At 38.6% G+C, this 27,763-nt stretch overlaps 1 protein-coding gene across 9 annotated transcripts in view; it reads right to left on the bottom strand.

Moving 5' to 3' along the window:
- TRIP12 (thyroid hormone receptor interactor 12) overlaps window positions 1–27,763 on the bottom strand; it is a 76,295-nt gene that overhangs the window by 38,083 nt on the left and 10,449 nt on the right. For 5 of the 9 annotated variants that reach the window (XM_064721623.1, XM_064721626.1, XM_064721624.1 and 2 more), the window contains exons 2-4: window positions 12,789–12,935; window positions 4,191–4,316; window positions 2,424–3,223 (exon numbers count right to left, since the gene is read on the bottom strand). In XM_064721623.1, coding sequence (XP_064577693.1) covers window positions 2,424–3,223; window positions 4,191–4,316; window positions 12,789–12,886 — 1,024 coding nt within the window. In that variant the 5' untranslated portion in view covers window positions 12,887–12,935. The remainder of the gene's footprint in view (window positions 1–2,423; window positions 3,224–4,190; window positions 4,317–12,788; window positions 12,936–27,763) is intronic. The other 4 variants (XM_064721625.1, XM_064721627.1, XM_064721630.1 and 1 more) reach the window with 2 other exon arrangements.

Here is a 27,763-nt window from a genome sequence, read left to right on the forward strand (position 1 = left end):
TATGATTTTATATCAGCCTGAATAATCCCCCTCCCCACACTTATTTTCCTAGAGCCACTTCCACATATAATTTTCCTGATATTATTGCAACTGTTATGTTTTCTTTTTTGTTTATCTACCACTAATTCTATAAGCCCTATTTCAGACTTCTCCAAACATGTTTCATAACATATACACCTATAAAAGCCTATCAAGTTTAAGCTTTACGTTTCTACACAGAATTACTAGGATTTCTAAGGATTTGTTTCCAGGTAGAAGGGTGTACACCTCAATTTCATCTACAGCACTCTTTGCTTTCCTGCTTTACAAAGCCCCACAGTGTTAGTATTTGTGTGAGACATCACTTTCTTCTGCTCCCTTATCCTCTAAGGTTATTGGTCTGCTACAGAAAACAAATTTGAACTCACCTATTCTTTCTCAAAAACCTACCCTAGTGGTTCATTTTTTTTCATGTTTTCACGACACTTCTTAGCATTATGCAAAATGTGCATTTTGTTAAAAAACTTCAAATTTTTTCCAAATAGTTTGAAAGTGTATGTCACACACACTCTCTTTTTTAAAAAGACTAAGCTAACAGTAGTTATTATTGATTCCAAGATCACCTCAACCTGTTGTCAGAGAGCACTATTTGAAAGGCTGAGACTGTTTGAAAATATCATAGTTTAAGACTTGTGTTCTAGGTTGGGCTCTTACAGTGATATCTGGTGATCAATGACATTTACTGGAGTATATTTTGCTGCAATCTATGGTAAAGAGGCATTAGACATTTTAGACTTCCTAATACCACCTGTCAGTACTTTTCCCCTCCCTCAAATTGAAATGGTATCTACAGAAAATAGTTTGGTTCTCCATCACATGTAGAAACATGTCTCACCATGCTTGGTGCCCCTTAGCAGTGACATTTTACACACACACCAAGTCCCCAACACCTTGGTTTTGTCACATATATTCAAGGGCCTTCTGGCAAAAAACCTTTAGCTCTTCTATGACCTGAAAGGTAAGTCATAGTATCTTTCTCAGTTCAGTCTTTGCAGTAACAGTTTAGGCTCAAATTCTAAATGCTGTTCTCTCAAGGTACACAAGACATACACACACAATCCTTTACATTGTGCTATTCCACCCTTCCCTTTCTCACTCCTTCAAGAATTTTTCTAACTTATTACATTAATTAGTCTCTGCCTTCATCTTCTTGTTCACTTGCTGGAGGTAAATTCTCTTTCTCCTTCTTGTTGCCTTTCTTCATTGCCTGTAGTCTGACTTATTTCAGAACTTGCTGGTCATTCCCATTGGTCCCTGACTTCTACTCACTTCCCTCTCCTTTCACCCTGTGCAAATCCAGAGTTTTGATTCTGGAATTCATCACCTGGTAGCCTTGAATCACAGAGCAGGTAGGGGAAAAAAAACCTTTGTTGTAAAGCAAATAACTCCTCTCTCCTCAAATGCCATTCTTCATCTGTTAGGTGAGGTCATTCCAGAATCAATACTCCAGTCATGCACACTAGCCAAAACACACCTGTAAATTTAACAGACCTATGTTGAATCTACAGAAAGACATCCAGTTGCTTTTGATTATTTCACCTACTTCCAGCATTAGTATTAGCTACGGATGTGTCCCCATTCAGACAAGCTGCTTGTGATCACGCCTAAGTAAAGGAACAACAGTAAGCAAGCTTAGGAATCCAACCTCTTACCTCAAGTTTAGAGAATGCAAGCAGTAAATAAATGATTCAGAAGACAACGAAAGTTTTTTAAAACACTTTTTAAAAAAACAAATTGTTCAAGACAACAGAGTTGTCTGCATACTAGCAAGCAGGTACTCTGCTTGGAAACAGCCTGCATTTCTCAGTGATCATGTTTAGGAACAGTAGCTGCTATTCAAACTCAGCCCCACAGAGAAGCCATACCTTGTAAGAACAACTTAGAAAATAAAGTGACTGATATCCCCAGCACTATGTACACCAGGCTTACAAGACTACAGTTCTTAAATGTCAGATCCTCACAACAAAGAAGAAACAGGGAAGTAAGTCTCAAAGAAGATACCTCATATGATCTGTTTTCCAGCATTTATCATTCCCATTTCCAAACAGAAAACTTAAGAAAATGAGGGGAAATAAAACTCTGACAAAAGGAATATAATCAAGAGTGTTTTATAACATTTATGCCCCCATCATAACATCTAATTATTTTGCATGTATTTTTAAAATTGATTTGTTAGACACAGAAGCAACTTAAATCCACAGAACACTGACTGAACTTGTCTGCTTTAGCTGTCAATTTCAGTCACAGCTTTACTTAACTCAGCAGAACATACTAAAACTTAATTTCTAGGAAGATCATAAGCAGCTTGAAAAAACAGAAGTATTTGTTTAGAAGACTTGATTTTAAAACATATGTGTTTATTCTTCCAGAAAAGAATGACTTACTTGCTAGCTTAGCCTGTAGTCCTGAAGGTCCAGGTTTTGATGTCTCCGACTTGGAAGAGCCTGGTAGAGACAGTTTTGTTTTAGGGAGACTGACTTTGGGGCTAAATCGAGCAGCCCAGTCAAACTTTGAAGAGCCACCTGTTTTACTTGGTTCTTTGTCCCTGCTACTCCTTCTTGGACTGGGGCTGGATGCAGAACGGGAACGTCTAGCCTTACTCTGGTCCTTTCCCTGTTTCACTCTGGCACCCTGAGGAACAGTAGAAGAAGCAGAGGCAACAGCAGAAGAGGAGGAGGAGGTGGAAGCTGAAGAAGAAGAATCGGTGATGGTGCTACACCCAGCTTTGGCTGAGGTCACCGATTTTGAAGCCAGCTTGGAGACTTTTGCTGACTTTTCTTCAGTGCCAGTTGATTCAACTGATGACCCACTCTCTATACAAGACAGATTCTCTGTCCTTTTCCTTTTCTGACTTCGGGAGCTACCAGCAGCTCCACCCTTTCTGGTGTGAGCCTTGCTTGTTGATGGCAATTGTGTAGACTTGGGCAGCTCTTGGTCTGAGTGTCTTCTCTTAGATTTAGTATGTGGCTTGTTAGTTTCTGAGGAAGTTTCAGTGTGTTGAAGTGCTTTGGGTTTTTTAGCAGAGCTAGGAGAATTGGTCCTCCTGTAATCTGGACTAGCACTGCGTTTAACTCCTCGAGAATTGTCTTTCTTAGGCACTTGCCCCGTTTTTTGCTTTTCTGAAGTATTGACTCTCTCTGGATCTTCTTGTTGTGGTATTAAAACAGCAGATGAACTACAGCCTCTGTAGAAGCAAGCAGGAACAGCATTAGAGTTGAACTCAAGAAGCCTCACAGTTTGTAAGAATTCTGCACAATAAATGTCATCATTGTTAAATAATAAAGGATACTGCATGTAAGAAACACTGTTCAGCTCACACTGAAGCAAACAAACAAAAACCCCCACATGCTTGGATGCGAACAGTCGTACTGCACATATCTGCTAGCATAAAACCTGAGTATATTGCAAAATAAAAGCACCATACACCACTTTTTTTAAAAAAAGTAAATTTAACTTGAATAGATTTTACTTTTATACATATATGTCAAACTGATTAAAACCAAACAAAAAAACCAAATCAAGCCATGAAGCTATTAACTGAATGTTTGAGAATATAAGTTCCACAAGAGAGTAAGGAGTGTTCAGTAATGCATAACTAGTCATAACTGGATTCTAGTTCAAGAAAGGCTCTTAAAGGATAGTTTCTCATCAATCTTTAAATTGATGTAGTGAATCACATACAAAATTGGCAAAATTCTCTTCTACGTAATAGAAAACTGTTGTAGAGTGTATTTGGCAGAAGCATAGGAAGAGCAGACAAGCAATACCAAGATTACCCTGAACATAGGGCTACAGGCCTTTATATTATTGCACATTTCAACTCATATTGGACATTGCTCTAAACTCCTTGGGCAATCTTCCCCCAACATGAAGCACAAGAAGAGGAGAAACACCTTGCAAGTATTCCAGGACTAGTTATGCAGAAATCGTTTCCTCCCCATCACTGATGGAATGCTCTTAGTTGGTGAATTACAAAAAGAAAAAGCAAACAGAACTGGAAACACTGAAATATATCTAGTGAATGCAATACCTAGATTAGTTAAATATACATTAGTCATATGTTTTATTAGAACTCTGTGTAACTCAATAATTATACAAGTTTTTCAAGTGCAGATAACACTGGTTAACATATGAATATGAAGCACAATTACCTTTTAGAAAAGTATCCCTTGGACTGTTCAGAAGTAGTATTAGACTGCACTTTGGGTGTCTTTGAAATAGATTTTCTACTCTCAGGAGGGCTATGTGCCTTATGCTTTGCCTGCCCTAATTGTGACCTGTCAGCAGAAAGTCAAAACAGAAAGCTATGAGGATTCCAAGATATAGATACAGACCTGTAGGTGGAATATTGTTTATTTTTGTAGTATTTAAACATATTAATTCACAGCTACCAATTTTTCCATATCAGCTCCTAATATTAAAGCAACATTTCAGAAGAACCACCCGATGCAGTTACAAATCACTACCAGTGTAACTGTTTTGCAAAGCACACAATTATTTAGTCATTTTAAATGAATAAAACATCTTAGCTCTGAGTTTTGCAGATAAGTTCAGATCTTTTTAGTGTGCAAGATTACTGAATTATTCACTTAATGATTAACCTAGCAGAGTAAAGCACAAGACTAGAGCATCTGTCAAAGATTGCCTCTCAAAAACAGATATATTCTCATCTACCTCCAGATTCCAGGCATTAAGTCCTTATACAGTTATGATTATTTACATCTTTACTCTTCAGTTTAAAAAAAAAAACCAACAACAACAAAAAAACCAAACGCTCACAATGGGAATGCAGCCAGTTCCACTCAGTAGGAAAGCTCAACCATACCAGTTATTTTCTGGCTGCAGCATCTACCAGTTCAAAAAATTGAGAACTGTGTGGTAACAGCTGAAGTAAGAGGAATGAAGAAATGCACACCACCAATGAAGGCAGTCAAATGAGACAGGAAACTTGTGATGTCAGAGACTGGAACGAGTTTCACATAGATAAGCTGTAAGAGGTCTTCTAAGCAGTTTTCAGCTGCATGAAAAAAATGGTTTATTGTATGAGCTCTGACTGAAGGACAAAGATAATACTGTACACTATGGATAAAATTTAAGTCTTAAGTTCCATCTTTATATATTCCACATTTACTTTGAAACCCACCATCTGCAAGACTCAAAACAGAAAGCTCATCAGCATTTAAAACAGGACAGCATAAATAATTTCTAAGGCAAGAGACATCTCACTTGCACTTCCCTGGACAAAATGCAGTTTTTGACTCAGCTGGCAGCAGGAAAACCCTACTGAACATATCCTACCTACAAAGAAAGCCCAAGAACCACTAACTTTTGAAAAATCTCAAACTAGTCTAGTACTAATGCTGAAAGAAGGAAAGTTTCAAAGTTAAAGAACTGCTGATTACATGGTCACATGCTATTAACCCAGGCCTAGACAGCTTTTGAGTTGAGCTCTGCAAACACCCATGGAGGATGGGGAATTTAAGTGTCCTGTTCCAGCCCATGACGCCAAACATCAAAAAGTTTAGCCCAAGAGACTAAGTGGAACTGGCAAGAGTTCCACAAGCCTTAAAATGAACTTCTTTCAATGAAATGACAGAAGTCTGGTAGTATAGGCACAGCTAAGTATACCACTGACCACTAGAAAGCTTCCCCATCCTCTTCAGGACTTCAACACAAACTCGAATCTCAGTAGAAAACAAGTATCAAGTTTAACCATCCAGATGAAAACCAAATGCTAATTCACTTAGAGTCAAAACAGTCAAACTTCAGTAGTATGACTGTTTTTCCTGATAACTTTCCTCCTTCTGCTTTCTTCTGAATTATTTTCATTTAGGCAGTTACTCAGATGAATGCACATAGACAGTACATATTCAACATTTTCTGTGCCCCATCTCAGTGTGTGACAGTCTGAAAAGATTAAATTAACAACATCTTCTCCAGACTCCAGTAATTAATTTTTATTTATCACACTATAAGAAATATTGTTTACTATCAAAAGCAAGTGAAACAAAACTCTTGAGGTCACAGTGGCAAACTCCATCAAGGTAAACTTGGGAATGTTTCACCTAACCTTGAGTATTTGGATTTTCCTTTTCCCAACAAAAGATTAAGGCGTGAAATTTAATTTTCCCCATGAAATGTTTTTATTATGGGAGTAACAGACATTATTACATAATTTGCACTTGGCAGGAATCTCAAGTTTTATGTAAGCTAAACTGATCAGGGTTCATTTATTCTCAAGTATATTTTAAAAGATTACTTTCCTGTAAAGATTTTTGCTTTGCTTTAGATATTCACAAAACACAATAACTGAAGAACTTTTCAACTAAAATACTGCTAAAACAATAGATGCAAAACAGGCACTGAAGAGTTCCCACTTGTTTCTGGCTCCTCCCCTTTCACATTTAAACCCTTCTGATTCTTACAAGTTTTACATATACACTTTCATGCCAACATGCGATTTGTGTGGACTACTAAGCTACAGCCACATCCTAGGGATCAGGAATACATGCAGAGTATTAGCATTTGCTTTGCTTTCTTTATCAAGCTATCAGTACAAACAGCCTTCTGAGCAGAAAGGTTACATCACAAATGGGGAGTCACAACTGAAATTTTTTTTTAAACTGTGCTCTCACATCCCACTGTGAGTTTAACCATTCACCCTGCATAAATTACAAAAAGAAGGCCACAATACAATAGCAACTGTGCATGCAGTAGCATGTCAGTCACCAGGAACATGACATGCACTCTCCTCTCAGGTTTATACAAGAACACTGAGAATTTGATTACAGGATTAAGGTAAAACCTTTAACCATACATCAACAAGTATCATTGTCCCAATTTATATTTAAGTTGTGACAGCTTACTTAAGGTCTCCTTAAAAAAGTTAACTCACATACAAAGGTAGTTAGAATAGTCTCTAAAGTTCAGAATAAGCAATGCTTGCAGAGCAATCAAGTGCTATAAAAGATATATGCACAACTCAAAGGCAGATTCTAAGGTTGTAAGCTACATGTATTTTGGTCTATAAACCAAGGCTTTCTACTTGTAACTTACAATTACAAGTTCTGCAGTCTTTTCCATTAATGTACCATTCACCAAGAACTGTCATTCCAGCAAGAAGTGTTTTGAGAGACTAAGTTCCTCATAATTGACAAAATATCATGAGCTAAGTATTTATGAGCTTGCATTCTTCCATTTCCACTCTCAGGGGCGCCTCCAGAAAGACTGAGCTCCTGCAGCACCTTCAAGCTGTGTTTTGTAGGGTTTTTGTTGTTTTCCTTCCCTCCTCAAACTTAAAGACAGTTTCATAAACAACTCCAAGGCTTCATTCACTGGGCAAAGCTGTCTGCTGATGCAGATTTTAGTTCACAGGCAGACACTCAAGTTTAGAGTAACACAAATATACAGAAGTTGACAAGATAACCACCATTTAGCTTGCTGTGTTATATAAACAATATGGTGGAAAATACCAGCTCTGAGCAAAACCATAATAAGGAACCAACTAGAACCTGTTCTCAGAGAGTTACTCTGTGCATATTAAAAAAAACCTTTTGAAGTTAGTTAATAAACAAAGTGTTTAATCTAAGTCATGTCCCTCAGCAGCTGAAAGAGAGCTATTAAATGCTTCCAAACAAAGTCTGCAAAACCTATTTTTTTATTTCTGTCAAAAATGGGATTAAGAAAAAGGCAATAGCACAGATGAAAAAAAGCTGTGGAAAACCACCTACTTTCTCTCCTCAGAAATACTCTAAATGTCTTCCCCACCAACTCAAACATCCTATTTAGTTTTTTACAGGTCTCACATAAGTTCTTACCAGTTAACATATCACCAAGACTGGTCCAAAACCAAATCTTCTCTTTAGAACAAAAGCAATCTAACTGACAAAAGCACTCTGCTTATATCAAAGTCCTACACAGAGCCAACAAGGATCTCACTTATCATTTAGCCTTCAATTCCAAATACACAAGTATTTTATTCCAAAACATTAAACTTTATTTATAAAGTATCCTACTTCCATATAGAACAACAGTAGAGCAGTTATTTATGTCAAAGTGATATGCTATTTAAATACTACTACTCCTAAAGATTACTTAAGATATGCAAAGAGATAACCACCACTGTCATTTAATGCCACAAACAAAAGAAAATAATTTTTGCAGCACTGGTAGAGAAGGTTCTAGTGCATGGGACCACATCCATATACTCTATACAGTCAAACATTGCTCACAACTGAAAGGAACAATCAATTGCTCCACGTCCAGAAAAGATCTTATTGTGTCCCTTACAATACCACTTCCAAATTGCTCTTATTCAAAGTGAATCCTATGGCATCACTGGGAACTAAGCCAGGAGGGTACAATTCTTCAACACACATGGTAACAATGTCAATATACAGTTATGAAAATGCAATAAGTACCTTCCACCACCTCCTTCTATCCCTATGAAAAGAAAGCTTCATTAACACATCTGCTTCAGTTACTGCTGCAAAAGGAAACTAGCAGCAGCTCTCTGACCAGAGAGAGCAGGGACAGGCCTTCCCAAACTTTTTCCCTGGGGAAAGCTGTGAGAAACTGTAAGAAAGCTGAAAGAAAGAATTAAAACAATTCACCTGTTACTGACAAATGTAGAATGTTTTATAGAGATTTGTTTACCAAAAGGTAGTAATGTGTTAGTTCATCAGTGAAGTCAAAACTGGTGCAATTGTAGCACTAATTCTACATTTGGAGGTAAACACTAAATACTTTTCAAAACGGTAGTAAAACCAGTAAGAACTATAATACCCACAAGAGCTAAAATTCATCCAAAGCACAGTTATTGCAACATCACTACTGTCAACAGAAAGTGAAGAATCACATTAGTCCAACTTCACTAAGACCAATTTGTTTACATGCATACATGGGGAGGGAATGACACCACCACCAGCCCATATACCCCTTTTCAAACACAGACTCCTTTCTTCTTTTAGAGAAAAGCACACATCACTGTTACAGCACAAACTGCAAATAAACAGCATCTGTCTTTCTACACTTCCTTGAGCCTAGTATCATTGCTTGTACCTTTAAACAATGCACCTCAAAATCAAACTCTAAAAGCTCCTATCAAGTTACTCTACTGAGTATGAATTGCTGGTAAAACTCCAGCAGAAAACCATTACAGGCGTCCCCTGCTCATGGTGACTCAGGTATTGACGTTAAGGGGACATCAAACAAGCCCAGTCTAGAGGAAAATGGGTTTGCATTGCTACTTCCAGGTTAAGCCAGCCTGTCAATACTCAATGTAACAGGAGGGAGATTCTGCTTTTAAAAGAGGCAAGAGAGAAGTTTGGAATTTCCAAGGTCTTCATACAAGTGAACAGTAGCAGCTAAGCAAGTTAGATTGGCAGAGTTTTAACAAAAGACCTTTAAGCTGTAGACGTGTCAAAGATTATAGAAAGACATACATTAGCACTTCAGCTTGGCAGCACTACCATTCTTCTGACTCTCTCTTTTTTAACACCTTTATCAACTAAAATATCTTGCATTCACTCCAGCCAGAGCATAAAAGAGATGAAGGCAACTCTAATGCTATTACAAGGCCATCTGGCCATACCACACACTTACCTTGGATTATTGGCTTTCAAACCCAAGTCTGAAATTATGAGTGACAAACTGCATAAACTCTCCAAGCTTTCGTCACTTAATTTGTATTTTGAAAATGCACACACCTCAGCCACAAAAAAGCTTTGGAAAAAAAAAGCTGTTGCATTTCCAGCACTGAGAAAGCTATTTATACAAAGCAGAAATGCAATCAAGTACACAAGTTCAGACAGTATCGAAACCTGTCCTTGCTGGAAGGGTTATGATTGCATATCTATGACCAAAGTGAAGTAACCTCCAACACTGTAGAAGGTGTGGCCCTTAAGTCTGCTTACAAACTTTGTGGCTAATTTTAGGCATGAAGCAACAATCCTCTACAGAGTCCCACTGCTGTCTAATTCCTTCTTTTTTACTGGGAAAGGGGGGAGCTGGGAGTCTTCAATCTCTGCATTGGCCTGTTGTTTCTTAGGGGAGGGCAAGAAATACGATTTAATAAAGTGGCTGAATAAAATCTCACACTGTCTGTACAACAACATCAACCAGAAGTATGGATCAACACAAGAAAATCTATAAAGCAAGACAGTTGCCATTAAGGATCAGTGCCCACCATCTCTGCATTTCAATCATTTCTACTTCAAAGCATACCATATTACAACCACAAGTGACCAGCATACACAAACTACTCTCATAGAACACAACTTTCAACTCAGTTTCATCCAAAAGGATTCCTGTTCAAGTGCTCCAAGACCATTCCACATTAGCCAAAACACAGCAGGTGAGGATGACTGCTTGGCTTCAAAAGAACATTCCCAGATCCAACTGAAATACTAACATAGATACATCCCAAGTTGAGTTATTTGCTCAATGTGAGCCTATTACTGTAGGCAATAGTAACTAGTCTTTCCACAGTTTGTTTATTCTATTTAAGTGATTTTACAACTCAAACTGAAAAGTTTCATTTTACTGATGACAAATGCAAGAAAGTCTGCAAATAAATTGTCTCAGGTTTCCCAAAGAACTCCATAATGTAAGAAAAAATGTATTTTTTTTTTGCTGTGTTTGTTTGGGGTTTTGCTGGGCTTTTTAATACAGCAGCGAAAGCGGTGTTTATCACTAGAGTACAGCGAGGCGTAACAAGACACATCAAGCTGAGAACTCTAGACCCTCCTACATACTGCTCAGCAGCAGAACTGCAACATACTTTACCACTGCATGCTACATACATGGAAGGGTGAGTTCTGTGAGCTTTGTGTTCAAAGACCAGCTAAAAACTGTTCCCTGAGAGCCTGCCTCTTTCCAGGTCATCCACAAATTTGGTAAGGACCTGAGAGATCTATTTACATCGGTCCTTGTACAAGAGCCATTTCTGCCCAGCACCTTATTCAAAAGGAGATGCTGATAACAGTAAAAGAAGGCATTCCTTTTAAATTTTATATTAACCACCATGCTTTAATGCTTTAACCAGGCCTTTTTATAGGCTTTGCCAGCTCGAAATGTTTGCTCAGAAATGCAAAGGCAGGGGAGGTCCTGTTCTAAAGAGACCCAGATTCTAAGAGGACTGTAAGCTTCTTCCATCCTGCTTACTTCAGCAAGGAGCTCTCATTCTGATAAAGGTCTAACACACTTTAAAAGTGCAATACACTCTTGTTCATGGAAGTCTGGCACAGATCTGGTGAGGGGTGGAAGAGGTCCAGTCATTTCAGACAAGTCAATCTTCAATCAATGTATGACAGCATAACAGATCACAATGCACCAAAACAATGGATGAGTGACTTGCTTAAAAGAAAACAGTGCTACCCTTAAAATGCTTCAGTTTTTCTGACTCACTCACTGTGGAGCTTCTCCCTGGTATTCTACTGTAAAAACTGAACTACCAGTAGATATCTGAAGAAGAATCCCCCATCTCATCTCCAAATAACTTGCCTCCAATCCTTTACTAGGGAGAGCTTTATTCACTCCAGGTGAAGTTCCATGTAAAAGGAAAGAGTTGGTAGAGCAATACCTAATTTAAACATCCACTGAGATGCAGAGACAACACAGAATGGGCAGAAGGGAACAAAGGGCTCACTATGCCTCTGTTAAAAAACCTATTCTCCAAAACCAAATCTAGCTTACAAAATAATCAGCTACATAAGGCAGGAACTTCCCCTTCCTTATGTCACATTATTTGAGGGGAGAAGCCTTGTGTTTATCATCTGTTATTCTACTTGTAGGTAGACTAGTTTAGAGAAAGTGAAGCTGCATTCTTCAGATTAAATTCTCCCCAAAGTTCCTTAGAAATTGGCCTTCTTCACCCATTCAACAGTTGTTCAACTTGTTCTCAGTTACACTTGATACTAGTAAGAAAGTTTACCTAACCTTCATTTAGCTTTATAGCCCAGTTCCTTCATAGTAAAAAGCTTTTGTATCACTGACCTTTAATATTTTAATACTCATCCCAAAAAAAAATTTCAAGTCCAAACTACACATATTCAACAACTGCACCAGTAATGTATCTGAAGGAGTAGAATAGATAGGTTATAGAGTGATGGCAGGCAAATCTTTCTTCATTAGACTGATCTTTTAACAAAGTTAAAGACACACTTATATCCATACAGGATTCACTCACAGCAGTAACAGTACAGTCATCCGTGGAACAGTTTTAAGATCTTCTTAGTTCTGCACTGCAGAACCAACCACTTACAGACCAAATGCAATCTGGTCCACTTGCTCACTGTACAGGCATATTAAATTATGCCAAACCTCCTTTTCTTGAATTATTCAACATCTGCACAGGATTTAGATGCAGTGCAAAGGTAACAGAGTACCAGTTATTCAGTCTTGCCGAAAAGGAACATTTTCCCAGATTCCCAGTAATGGACTCTCCCTATCATCCCCCTCCCATACTTTTATTATCAGCAAGAAAGACATGGAAAGAATTTCTTACTACATGTGATTTATGAAAAAAGCTTTTCCCCCCTATAGCTAGCTCTACTACTGCTGTTGTAGCTGAACATGTATGGTAGCGAGTTCATCCATGGGCTTATCCCATGCAGTAACAGTACAGACAGCATTTCAGGGGCAAAAAGAGTTTATGGAAGTTTCAGTGCTTGGACTGCAGGGTGGAAAACATTCTGTAAATCATATGCATGTCACTGTTAGACATTTGAACACTCAGACAGCAGCCATACCTTCCTCCTACTGCGTCGTCTTGTGGCTGGGCCCCGGCAGTGTTCCTCTGTGAACGTCGCAGTGACCCCCCTGGATTGTTACTAGGCCGGTTGGACATTGGCACCTCTCTCCTGAAGGGACATACCCTTTCTAGACACTATCATTCACTGAAAGACAAGAGAGAAGAGCCATAAGACACATGGCATGAAGATTCACTGCCACACCTCCAGAGACAAATGTACAATGGTATTGTTTAAGCAAAAACTGAAGGCAAAAACTTTCAAACAATTTTTAGTTACAAGACACATGGATAAGGTTCTTGTCAAGACATTTAGAACCTTAATACAGAGCAACCAGGTTTTGGTATATATAGCATACTGAACTAAATGGCCTTTAAAGCTCCCTTCCAACCCAAACTACAAACTCCTCTATGATTTTGTGATGACACGCTTCCTTTCTAGCAGGCTTCTCAAATTATAAGGAGACAGGACAAATGCAATTTAGGACAATCTCTGTTCATCAACATTAAGGAAAAACTCAGTGCTTGACAGACAGCAATGGTATTCAAGTATTTTAACTCTCACTGTAGGAGATTAAAAAGCCCATTTCAGGAATAAGAAGCAGTATTCACAATAACTACAGTGCTTCCCAAACAGCTTCTTTCTCTAGTGTGATTTATGCAACTTTCATTTGCATAAAGCAAGATACATAGTCATTCAGGAAAAAAGATCTAGATATAATCAGGAAGTTCTGCTCATGAGAGCTAAATTAAAGGGAAAAATATTAGAGACAGAAGGATTAATGAGTGCAAACAATTATTTTTAAAAAATTATCTGTGATGGATTTGTATTACTACTGCTGGTACTGCTTTGTGACTGTTAGAGATCTACAGATATTATTTTGGTAGTTATTTATTAAAGACTACCATAGCCCCCAGCCACAGTCCTCTGAAACAGACATATTTCAAGAACAAGCCTCAGTTAATTCCTCAGTGAAGAGAGGTGACTTTTGTATCCTGTGCTAAATTGGAATTTCCATGTAGAGCATAGCAACAGGACTACAACCAGCAAATCCAGTTTTACTGTTTCTAATTTTGTGGAATCTGGTAAAAAAAGGTACTCACAGGTGAAAAAAAGAAGCTGTAAGAAGGAAAGTAACCCAAGTAACTCAGTTTATATACTGATTTGGTATCCAGAGCACAGTAGGCAAGGAGTCTGTCATGAAAAAGTTTAAAACACTGCAGGCTTCAGATTCAAATTCAAATGTGTCTAATGAAATATTTTTCAAGATCTGGCATTGTCAGTAAAAACAGTGAATAGCTGAACATAATTGTCTATTCTTCTGAAAAGGGCTCATAGAAGTGAACAAAGGTGACAGGAGGGGAAGGGAGGGACAAAGAAACAATCCTAAATGATTCAGTTTTACTGTAGGCCATAAGAAACCAGGCATATAAACACATTATCCAAACCATTACCTCACATATGATGCTACAAAGAACACATATATCATCAATATACCTGTGCAGCACAGGAAATTATTGATCAGGATTTTGCTAGCTCAGATTCAGTCTTGTTACACTGTAATAATACAACCTAATATTGAAAGGTCACAGTCAGCATGCCAGAAATACTTTAAATATTTCCAGGAATTGAGTAAGAATACAAGTTAGGCAGAAGAATTGCTCCCTATCCTAATCCCCATATCACAGGAGCCAAAAGCATCTTTTGAAAGTTTTTCATGTTTTCTATTAAGAAGTCCAACATAGCAGCAAAAAGCAAACACAGAAAGTGGAATTAATTAACTAATTACTTTTGCCTTCATTTGTTTTGGCTGGGGTTTATTTTTACCTTATGCTTAGGAATTTGAAAGAATATAAGTAAAGCACAAAATACACAATCCCACAAAATACAGTTGTTTGATGAACCTCTTAGATAGAAGTCCTGATGACTAAGTTGAGAAAGCTATAAACACTACTATTCAAAAGGTGACCTTTCCCTCTTCACAATTGTTTCCTCTTATTCAAACTCCTTAATCAAAGGCAATATTCCCACTAACAAAGTTTTAAAGCTTTTCAGTAACATGTAACACCATCAATCTAAAACTTCTTATGCTTTAGAGCACAAAAAAAATTTACAACAAAACAGAAAAAGCTTCCAACTGCTCGAAATCATTCCAGCTTGCTGGTGCAGCCAGACCAGTCAAGTTCCTAAATTGTAGCATTCCCTCCAGAACAGCAATGCAAGAAACAAAGCCTAGCATTAATCAGGCTGAAAGCTGAGCAAGGGCTCAGCACCTAGGGGGTCCAGCTGGAGTCAGTCACAGGCACTGTCAAATGTTTCTGGGCATTCTTTTTATTTCCTTGTACTCAAACACCAAAATAAAAAACCCCACCTCTCTACTATCAGAAATGAGGCACATTTTGTGCATTTTCTAAAAGGAGGGAGTAGTGTCCCCTTCTGCACGAAGGTCAGCCGGCACTGAAACTGTAGTCATGTCAAACTTTCAGTCATACCACAAAATGGTTGCCACAGAACTACTGCCTCACCTTATAGGGATTAAAATGTGCATTCCAGCAGGTTCCACTCCACAAGAAGCAGGGCTCACCTAGACCTCTGCTAGGTTAGCCATGCACTTTCCCACCTAGGGCCAGAACATGGGATTCTCCACACACCACCACAAGAGCCAGCTGAAGAAAACATTGCACAGGCAATCCTAGCCCTTCCTAGAAAAACTTTAACATTGATCTGCCTGGCTGTGCTGGTTTTGTCTCTGATAAACCTGAATTTATGCTAGAGTGGCTGGTGCAGGGCTGTGTTTTGGATTTCTGTTGAATACAGCACTGATAATAGAGCAGTGCTGATAATACAGATGTAATATCAACAGTGTTGATAATACAGATGTTTTAGTTACTGGTGAAAAGTGCTTAGAACCTTTAGACAGGCCTTTTCTGCTTTTTGTACTGTTAGTCATGCTGGCTAGGAGGCTTGAGGTGCATGGGTGCATGGAGGTTGGGATGAGACCCTGTGAGGAGAGGTGACCCAAACTGACCAAAGAGATATTACAGAACACATGACTCCATGCTCAGTGTATCAATTGGGAAGGAGGAGCAAGGGGAGGACATTTAAAGTGATGGTGTTTGTTTCTCCTACAGAAAGCTGAACACCTGCCCAGCCATGGGAAACAATCAATTCTTTGTCTTCCTCTGCTTGTATGCATGGGTTTTGCTTTTCCCATTAGACTCTTTATCTCAACCCACAAGTTTTACCATTTTTACCCTTACAATTCCCTTTCCCATCCCACTGGTAGAGGAGTGAGCAAGCAACTGCCTGGTGCTCGGTTGCTGGCTGGGATTAAACCATGACACAGGGTTTAGCCAGACAGTTTAAGTAGTCTGTGCTTAGAAGTTATGCAGCACAATGTGCTGTCATACACACAGTATTTTCAGCTGTATAGAAGAATAAAATGACAACTGTTTTATCCTATAAGGCATCTGTCAAGTCAAGATGATGTCCAGAGTTATCTTCTATATTGATACCTCTCAACTTAACGGCATTTCTTACTGGGCAGTTGTTACCACATGACTCCCAGTTTGCTTTTAAATACAATGCAGCTTCCTGACTCAGCTGTGACATTTAACATCAAAATGCCAACTTAAGTCTCACCGCAAGCCACACAACCATGTGCCCAGTTAGTCCAGCAATGAAGAGACATTTTCACAACTGTGCCTTCCACATGCTAAAACAAGAGCAGAGCCCAGAGCTCCCTAAATCTCAGCTGTTCTCATTCAGACTTGTCCCTCTATCTCAGAGCTCACTCCAAGCACTTGGCTTTTTTCCCATTGTCAGACAACATTCAAAGAAAATGTGCAGCTCAGCAGAGCCCAGCCAAATGCACCACTGCAGTCCTGCCAGATTTTAAGACAATTTCCTCAACTACACTGATTCTTCCTCACACCCATAATAACAAAAAGCTACAACCCTCCATCAGACCTTCATGCTTCCACAACAGACAATACTATTTTGGAATTTTTAAGCTCAGGTCCCCTTCTAGCATAAAGTTATCTGCACACAAGCCTTTTTAATTAATGTTTCATAACTCCATATTCCAAGTTATGATTATGCCAAAGCATGGGCCTGCAGAGGTTCTCATCATCAGCAGACTCTTTAGAATGAGGATGAATTCCAAAGGCCAGCATTTCATATAAACCCACAACATAACTTTTGAAGCTATGTAACACTGCTATCTAGTGCTTATTTTTATTATGCAGCACAGCAGTTTTGAGTTTCAGCAAACACAATTTGATTACTATTTAAAGTCATCTTTGTTATTGCACAGGAAAGCAACTAGAATTAATTTCTGTAGACCTTACATACCCATTGCAAACACTATAGCTAATCTATGGCCAACATATGGCTCAGAGAGATTGTACAGAAACACAAGACAAAAAGCACCTGTTCCCTTGCAGTGCAGCCTTTACCTTTCTTCTTGTGCAAAGGCCAACAGGAAACAACTAACACACTTCCATGTTTTTGAAGCAAACTGGGAAAACCGAGAAGTACACATCAAGCCTTTGCTTAGCATCCAAACCACTCCCTGCAGGATACAAGGAGCTAATGTAGCTACCCTGACATAGGCTACTGAGAGAAAAAGACAATGACTAAACTGAAGAACTCAAACATTCTCTAGGGCCATTACAGGGTAACATGGCAAATCAGTTACAATACCTGTAAAAATGAACTGAACTCTTCCACAAGGGCATTCTCAATCTACTTGCATCAGCTCTATAACTTGTTTAGGGTGTTTGTTCGGTTTGGCTTTCTTCTGTTGTTTAGGTGGTAGTTTTGTTTTGTTCTTGGGTTTGAAGTTCCTTGCAAAAATCTTGGTAGTGCAAGAGTTTTTTCAGACTCTAGCACTCTCCTGAATATTTCAGAATATGTCTAGCACCGCTGCCTATAATCCTCCATTATAATACTTGTTACCTGCTTGGAGTTGAGCTAAGTGCACTGGTCAGCATCCTTCCTCTCTCATAGTTTAGTCCAAGAAACCTGGGTCCCTTATTTAATGTTGCTGCAGCAATCCAGCTCCTCAAAATTGTACAGACTTACTGCCCTGAAGTCAGTATTAGGCAAAAGGAGGAGGGGAAGAAGGAATAGACAGGAGGATGTTTATATACCTTGCAAGTTCAGAACATTTTCTTCCAGCAAGTTGCACATCTTGCCCGCCAGAACCAAGAGTTCAGTGTACATATCAGAAAATATTAAGCCTGAGACTTCAGATTTATATTCCTTTACTTCAATGTAGACAACATTAATTTGCATGATCAGCTGTTTCTGTGATAAATCTTGTCACTTAAGATAGAAACAGCACTCTAAATATATAAGCATACAACACATTTAAGAGCTCAGACTTCAATTGTGACTAAACTGAATAAACTACTGCCTACGGTTTAGTAACTGCTGAATTGTTTCAGATTTACATCATTTTCAACTGATCTCAGCTGCACCTCATTTTTGCTCACTGTTCACAAGGCTCTCCTCATTTACCTGCAGACATACACACCTTTTTACTTGCCTTACAAGCAAGCACTTGCAAGTGCTCAATTACTACTTCTACTTCAATAGCTGACTTAAATTAAGATGACTTTTTAGTCCAAGGAGTTGCTTTAAACTCAGTCTTCTGCAGCTGGTTTCGACACAATATTCTCCCTTCCTATACTTTCCAAATTCAAGAGTTATCCACTCATTTTCCAAGTTGCCAAAAAAAAAAAAAAGCTTCAGTAGAACATGCTTCCTAGATTCATTTACAGTGGAAGAGTTCTTTTTAATTCAGTTTCTCTGGAATCACTGGAGTGATTATTCAATATAAAGAAAAAAGTAAAATAAATCACTCAAGGAACAGGAGTTATTCCCTGTTCCACTGACTTTACAACCAACAGCCATCAGAAAATTAAGGCAAACTTCAGGCCTTGCTACATTAGGAAGTCAGCTTTCCCTTTCCCAGACTTTCAAGAGGTCAGCCCTTGCCTACCCTTCCAGCCAAGAGAGTGGCAGTGCTGAAGGCCACCTTGACAGAACAGCAAAAGGAGTGGCTAAGAGCTGTGGAAACAGAACCTGAAAGGATGTAACCACTACTCAGGTTTCCAGACTGCATTTATGCACATATGTGTAATTACACAGTCTCTGTACAAAAGAGGAAGGAAGAAAAGCAAAAAAGTCAACATTTGTAATCTCTTACTGCTAACTGGCAGTTCAAATACTCATTATCTGCAACCAGAGGATTTACAAGTCCTCACAGGTGGTAAGGACACTGGAAACACCTCTGAAAAGATGCACAGCACTACTTGCTAGAGGAATGCCCAGGCTGTCAGGATTATGTGATTCAAAAGGTCATCCATGCCATGACCCCAATCAAGCAAAGCAGCACATTTACCTAATGACTTCTGGCTACTGCCCTCCTGCAAGGACTGGAAGGTATGAGAAGTTTTGATTAAGAAAAGATCTAAAGACAAGTATCACATATTTCAGTGTTGGTAAGAACAGTTCTGTGACAATGACTGAGTTGCAGAAGCTGAATAGCCACCCTGCTTCAAGCAGATCGATTGAATTTGAAGTCTGAGAGTGCAGAGACCTTTCATTGAACCTGATATGGGAAAAGAAAACTAAAGACTTCAGGGACCTGTAAGAAATGTAAAAACTTGTTCCATTAAGATTACAGAGAACTGACAACCACCAAAGCAATGGATTGGCCTTTATGCCACAGCCTGAACATTAGTAAGTCCTCCTGGGCTGTGGAAAAGTCAAAGGGAATTAGCAAATGGGGCACTATTCAAAATTACTGAGAAGTACAGGTACCACTGGCAGCCAACAATACAGCTAGCCTGTCAGCTGAAGAACCAAGAGAAACCTATGGATGGAGGAGAGGGCCACAAGTTGCCTAAAAGAACTTGTAAGCACTGCAGAAGTTAGACAGCAGAATCTTTCCACACATCTGAATAGCTTAAAGGAACAAAAAACCTAAAGCTTGTACAGGATACAAGTGCAAGCTCAGGTATATCCAGTGTGGTTGTACAACTGGTGTTCCCAGCTCATGGTATACAGGAATCCTGAGCTTCATTTCATTAGTGAAGAAAAAAAATCACTACATTTGTGCACTGAGAAATTACATCCAGGTCTAAATCTTAACTGAACTCTTGCAAGGTGGTTAAGAGGGCTACCTAACATTAAGACAGTAAAAGTCCTTACTCCTATATAGTCCTTTTTTCTTCTGCAAAAACAGAAAATGCAGTCCAAGGAGAAAAACTAAGGAATGGAACAAATATAATGGTCTCTTGAGGGCATCCCTCTTCAGTTCTGCCACATCACTGCTTTCTATCTCTCATGTTTATCAAGGACTGAAATATTACAATTTGTGTCACTCTTTGGACTGCACTTTGGTTCCCAAAACAACACACGCATCATCCGACCCTCATCCAAAGGAGAACCTAGAGAAAATAGAAATAATTTCTTTTTTTTTTTTCCTCTTGCTTCTCTGTAGTTTTACATTATGTATTGACAGTGTTGTCAAGAGCTACTATCCCTCCTCTGCACAAGTAAAAGGGTTAACTATAAAATCCTCCTGGAACATTTACTCACTACTTCATTCAAAGAATTTGCCCTTCTAAAAAAATGAAAATATTAAAGTTTTTCTCCTCCAAATAAACCCAATTTGATACTTTTCCATGTCACCTTTTATAACATGTCCGAACTAGTTCAGTGTAAGTTTTCCTCTACTATACAGTTTGACTTTGATTTATTAACAAAGGAAGAGAATGCTCTGACTGTGGAAGAGAGCCAGGACTCAAAGCTTCAAGAAAATATTTTTACGTTTACAAGACCTGTAGTTTCTCAGTCTAAATTCGGTGTCTTCTAATACCTTGGCTTTTTAACCAGCTAAACATGAAGCTCTGTTACATAATTCCATCAACTCTGCAGCAGTTAATTTTTTTGCTACTGAGATATAAAGATTATCAAAAGCGTAAGAACCCAGAAACTCCTGAGTCAATCTATACAAAGAAACAGTCTGATCTGGATAGCTGCAAGCTAGCCAGAGACAGCACAGAGCTTCAGAAGCAGCCCAGAGGTATTTAAGCCATGTCAGTAACACAAAAGATTTGTTAGACCACACAGAGAACAGGCACACACAAACATAGCAAGTGTTTGCTGCAAAATACTGAATCACATTTCCTATCTTTATTGACAGAACTTCTTCCCTTTTAGCACAGCAATGGGAAACAAAGAAAAGTGAGGAACAAATATATTCAAAGTTTCATCTTCTGTACACTTGTGTCAGAGAGCAAAACTTTTCTGCCAAATCAGTCCTACAGCAAGAACTTGATTTCACCTCTACAGGACCTTTAAAACCAACGTTACATACTGAGGAAGTCTACACTATGAGAGCCTCAGGATGCAATTCTGCTACCAAGTGTTAATAGAAGTGTAGCTTCAACTTGTAATATGAATAGTTCTTTCCCTTTTTGAAACCAAACAAAAGCAGCTCTCTCCAACAGAAAAGAATACATTTTCCAACAGCCAAATTCTGACCAAAACCATGCTGTTTGTATGTAAAGTGAACTGATGTGAATTCTTTGTTTCTTCCAGACTTTTAACTAAAAAACACCATACACAATAAAAGTACAATCTAACCTGATCTTCATTTTCAGACTCTAGAAACCCTTGTTTAGCTGTGTCACCATCAGAACAGTGGTTTAAGCTTTCACTAACAGCACAACAAAAAACATTAAAAAAATCAAAACAAACACAAAACCACACTGTCTAGCAAGAATGAAGAAGACTCCACTCAGAAGACAGGAATTCACTGGAATGAGGAGCTTTACCTTCTGTGAGACAACACGAATCAAAGCACAGAAACCTTCATGAAGTACAGATCAGTGACACTGCCAGAAAAAAAGCCAAGCTAGAAGCAGGTGGTCAAGCTAAGACCAAGTAAAAGAAGTGTGGCAAAGTTGGGAAAAGGGGTATTTATTACCAGATAAAAAGAAAAAAATAGCTGTATATTTTATACAAATTTCAATTTAGTAGCTTATTTCAGTACTTTTTTGCAAGTGAACCAAAAAGTACTCAAAACCATCACCACCAATGCTTAATACCCAGCTGCCTTTGAGCTGCATAGCTGCATTTACTCACCACACTGAGTCTGAATGCAGAACCCACTGTTCAAACACCAAGCCTATTCCCTATTCTAATGCCACAGACCAGATGGTGCCTCATTTGCAGTTTGCCATTCACCTGCATCTGGCACACACAGCCCTGAAGCAAAACCAAGTGCAAGAGCACAAGACAAATACTGATATGGTGCACAGCCATGTCTTACCTGCAGAGCCTGTCAGACAATACCTGCCCCAAGTTGCAGCATGGAAGGTTTTCTGAGACCTGCCAAATTCCTCATCAACTTCTGCCAAGCTGTCTTAAATTACTGAGAGACCTAGTGAGCTCAGTGACTAGTAAAACATGGTTTGGTCACCCAAAGTCTAAATTAACAAAAGACGATCTCTGCAATCTCCTAAACAGCTAGAAGGGTACAGCCAAAAACAAACAAACAAATACAACAACAACAAAAAGCCAAGAGCTTTAATCAGCCACTAAACTGAAGAAATTCAGAGACTAGATGTCACAGAAATTACTGCTGGAAAAAGAAACACATAATCAGTAGACTTGTAGATGTGGATGAGAAAAGTGCCACAGATGAGCTCAGGACCACAGGTCTAAGTGTGTTATAAAATAGGCAAAGAAGCAGGAAACTGGATCTTCATTTTCATAACACTGTGCTTCAGCTCTAAACCAGCCTACAAATCTGTTCAGTAATAGCAGCATGCCTTAAAGAGGAAAACTACAAACCTAAACCCAAAATTTCAAAAAATTATTTATGCTTCCAAGGCCAGGTAGAAGGTACTTATCTGTCTTCTACTCACCTACAACGGGTCCTCAGATTTTTGCATCTTCAAAATATAGCTTAGACAAGTTTGGGAGAAATCAGGAGGCTTTCAGGAGTTTTAGTGTTGCTTTTCTAATCACTGATGTCCAGCACTGATTCAGACTAATGCCTGTTGAGGCTTCCTTTCCCACACTGGCTCAAGCAGGTTATGTTGTTCCCCTGAACAGAGCCCTCATCCAAATGCTACACAGAAAAGGCAATAGGCCTAATGCATAGCAAGAGCCCTACGCCACATGACACAATCTGAGAAATGATTTAATTGCAGTCATTGAGGAAGAAATCCAATTAAAACAGGTTAAGTTTCCGGCTTCCTCAGCACTGGATCTGCATATGGATCTTTTGCTATCACAAGAACACTAACAACAAACAAAGGGATTAAAACACATTTAAGTTTTCTTAACTGAGCAGTGCTCAAACCAGCAGCTTCTTGGAATTGTGTGCCAGAGACATATTCTGTCAACCATGGAAAAATTTCTACATTTACATTTTATCTTAGAGTGATGTAATTAGGAGCAAGCTCCAATACACATACCACATTACTGACACAGGCACAATTAAAGACATTTACCTTGTATGAAATCATGAAGCAAACTGCCTACCAAATATCTGTATAAACAGAAGTTGTTCTGTGTAAAGCCAAGCAAAACAAAGTCACAGCCCAAGAAACACTTGTTAACACTAAGGATTAAGCTGTCTTTAAACTGATCCTATGAATTGTAAGATCATGACTTTACAGTGCTCAGAGCTATTCTTTCATGTTAAATACAGGGAACAATATACGTCCCACAATTGTATTTAAGGAAGGTTCACTCTTTTACAGTCATGGAAAAAGTTGTCAGAAGCCAGAGCTTTATGAAGGAAAGTAACAACTTTACAGCACACTTTTTTGACAAGTGTCTACTCTACTCTGCACATTTACACCTTCTCAGGGCTTCACAAATAAAACAAGAGAATGTTGTGGTAACACAGCACTGTACATGATGCTGACCTTGAGCAAAACTAAATATTAGAGCTCTCTGAAGTGCTTTTTAGCAGGATGCTAGATTTAGTCTTAGTTTTAAGCTAGACAAGAATTCAACATCACCAAATACACACAAAAAAATCTGCTACAAATTCCTCTCCTCCTTCCCTTATGTGCAAGTACCAATAGGACATTTTTCTGCTTTACCTCAGCAATGATTTTTACTTCATCTTTCCCAGGCTACCCACGCACTTTCCTTGAACAAGAACAACTGTAACTATGCCCATATGTTACAGCTCACAAGACTAAGAAGTTAATACTAATGAGGTGTTTTTCCTAGGGTCCTAGCATGGCCAGGTTTGTCAAAGTCTGAATTTCCTGTCAATAGTCAATCACTTCAGGGCTGGAAGAAAGGCTCCTTACTTTCTGACAACAAAATGTTCCAACAGGTACTGCCTAAATCTGTTCAAGGCCTTTTGTTACCTTTTGATGAATACTGAACACATAACAGAAGAACAGTCTCTTCACCACCCTGAGACACTCATAAAAGAGCAAGCAGAGCTGTAAGCTTTCTATAGCTTGATCAAAATTATTTCAGAAGATATTACAATAGCTGGTTTGATAAGTCTTTGCTCTTGCAATTTGCTCTGTGACCTAATCAGAATACTCAAAGAGTTGTATTCTATGCTGGTGACCTTTCATCCAACACTAATGATTAACTGCGCTTTATGAGCAAACCTACAACCTACTGCCCTGCAAAATACATTACTTTTGGCTAGTCCAGGACTGAAAAAGAATAGGGTGAGGAAGAGAGGAAAAGAAGACAGTGTTTCTCCTAAGTGCTTTGTGTATCCATCAATGACATAAGCAAAGCAATGCATCCATCTTGCTTCACTCCCAAAACACCTTTTTGAAAGCATGAAAATAACCCCATACTGGTAATATGACACAGAATTGGAGGCAAAGTTCACTCAACTCCCATGCAAGATCTCTTGTGTTTCTGGTTTGTTTTCATGGTTTGGGTTTTTTTTCTTCAAAGAATACCCATAAGACACTCCAAAACTACTTCACATCATCCTCTTTTCTCTCATCCTCTTATAAGCCATTTAATAAAATGCACTAGTAAGGAAGACAAACAAAAGGGTATTTAACTGGAGAGGGCAGCTTCATCATGGTGCAAGATAAAATAACTCTTCACAACACTTTCGTAAAAAACATCCAGGGAATGGAGTGGCTTCAGGGAAAGATAAAAGAAAGAATATGAAGTAGACAGGCTTGTAAAGAAAGACTGAAAATATCTGGAAGTGAGCCAGTTTCTTCCTTCCCCTCTGCACAGTAGAAGAGTGAGCCCAGTTTCTTCCCTCCCCTCTGCACAGTATCCTACATATGACAGGTAAAATGTACTAGTAATCCTAATATCTTTAGCACCTCCATTTCCCAATATAAAGTCTTGGAAATACATCTTTTCTCCCATCAACTACTGGGATGAGGTGCTAAGGAGAGCACCTCAAACTCTATTAGCTACCAAAGATGCCAAATTATTGCACTGACTTTGGGTCTTTATTCTATGCTTTTCAAAATTTATCTGTATGTCTACTTTGTATTTAAAGGCTTCCCTGACAGACCAGTTTTGGGACATGGACATCATGTACTGCTATTTGGAAACAGCCTGATCTGTCCAACACAAACTTCTTCCACATAATTGAAAGCTGATGAAAACACAGCTCTCCAAACATGCAGTTATCTATGAAAAACTAATTGAAACTATTTCCTATTAAACATCTATTTTGGTAAAGAGTGGAGGATATAAAGCATCTAACATTGAATTTTCACAACAGAATTCTAGAGTCATTTTTTCTTAAATCAAGGGCAGAATATACCACTAGCATATTACTAACATGGTATTGTTTATTATATTAAACAGTTACATGATAAGAGCCTGAAAGTTTCAGAAGTGCTTTTTCATTTTCAAGGAAAATATTTCAGATGGGGCATCACACTCTGTGTTTTATAATGGATACTTTTAAAATTCAAATGACATCATAAATATTCTGTACATATGCAAGTACAACAGATGTTTGAGCCAAACACCTACTTGTTTTTTGTAACTCCATTAATTCTAAGCTTAGTGATGATTACACTTCCTTATACTCTTCATACAATATTTAACTCACTACTGAAGTTACAGCACAGACTAAGGAGACAAAACAAACAGGCCAGACTTGAGGGCAGTAGAGCTGCAAGTCTGCACTAAGCTCAGCTGAGCTCCATTGTATCTCCCAAAGAATACCAAGTACTGATGGAAGCTAAAAATCCCAACTACATTTCTTGGAAGACATCCTAGTGAGTATGGTCACCCAGATAAAACAGGAAGTCAAGTTACTTGCTCTAATCCAAACCTATATGGAAGGCTTGTGTACTATATAGAAGGTAATTTCCAACTATTACATGTATTTATCCAAAGTTCCACACACCTCACAGGGTATGGGGAGATAGAGTACAATCATAAGCTTCACTATTATGCCAGTGCAGATCATTTTCATGTTAAAATTCAGCACATGAAACTTAGGGAGTTGGTCAAAAATATAGATTGCATCTGTACAAGCTGACAGAGACAACTTAAAACCTGACGTTTTGATCTATCACCGTTGTCACAAATTAAACTTTTCAAATTCTGATGAAGCAACTTGAAATTACATCAGCTTCTCCTCCACTCTCCCACCACAAACACTACTCCAGTCTACTGAAGTACAAAGAACAAAACAGTTTAAATGATAGCCAGTCACAAATTTGTATTTTCAAGTTACTCCCACTTCAAAGCTCAGCCACCAACCTTTCCAACAATAGAGCAAACACAACCCAAGAATAAATGCATTTCTAATTTGTTGTCATAACCTGGAATACTATTAAGTAGTAACAAACTACCTTGCTTTTGGATGCACCTAAGCTAAACTTAGACATTTAAATCACTATATTCTGCCATGGGTTGAGCTGCTGCTTCTAGCTGCCACGGGTCTGGGCATGCACTAGTCACATCCTGCATTTGATGTTGTCAACAGAAAGCCCAACTCCTTATCAAGTAGGCTTTTTAACCAGGCAGATCATCTACATAAAGCAAGGACAGGGGTTCACAAGCCCCAGCTCAGCAATGTCTCACAGGGTTAGGTGAAAATTGGAGGAAATACAATAGCTTGCATCTCCTCTACTTGTCACACTCAGTGATCTCTGAGCAGCATTCCTGAATCCATGGGCACAAAACTGAGTTTCTGAATTCCTTGACTCAGTTACTCAAGGCTCAGGCATGGCAGGTTAACATCTTTAGAATGCCTGGAAACTATCTCTCCTGGTAGATGTAACATTTAGGACAACACAGCTAAAATCAGTGGTACGAAAACTGAACACTTGTACATACTTCTGCACTTCACTTTTTCTCCTCAAGTTAGCCTTTAGCTGGCAACTAGGTATTTTACACAAAAATCAGGTATTTAAAGTCCCCCAGCCTAAAGCAATACAAAAAATACAGTAAGGAAGAATTGTCTCTCTGCTTTTAAAGAGACACCCTCAGTGCTGACTGTATTTCCAGAATAGGCCTTCTCCTTCGCTGAGAGACAAAGTCTATTTTTCTCAAGTACTTTACACAGGACAGCCTGTGTACCTTCGCTTCCCTATGTCAGTAGTGCTGTGACATTGTATTTGTTTACTCCATAAATTTATATAGACATTCTCACTGAACCAAAGTTTCAAAGTTTAGCAAAATGTACTCTCTGATGAGGACCAGAGCTTCCACCTGGTAGGCTTCAAAGCTGTGCTACAGCAAACACACTCAAGTAAAAATATTCTACCATTCAGATGTAGCTGGACTTAAAATATTCACAGTTACTCTGAACACACATTCAAGGCCAAGGTTTTGAAAAACAACTGGAAAATAGTGTCTCTGTAAGCTGTGGGTGCTTAAACTTAACATTTGAAGGCAGGCAATAATGTTCAAATTGTAACGGTATTAAATCTTGAAATCATACTTCAATAATGACAGGACATCAGCAG

This window comes from Zonotrichia leucophrys, chromosome 9 (genome assembly GCF_028769735.1).
Source record: "Zonotrichia leucophrys gambelii isolate GWCS_2022_RI chromosome 9, RI_Zleu_2.0, whole genome shotgun sequence".
Classification (NCBI taxonomy): domain Eukaryota; kingdom Metazoa; phylum Chordata; class Aves; order Passeriformes; family Passerellidae; genus Zonotrichia; species Zonotrichia leucophrys.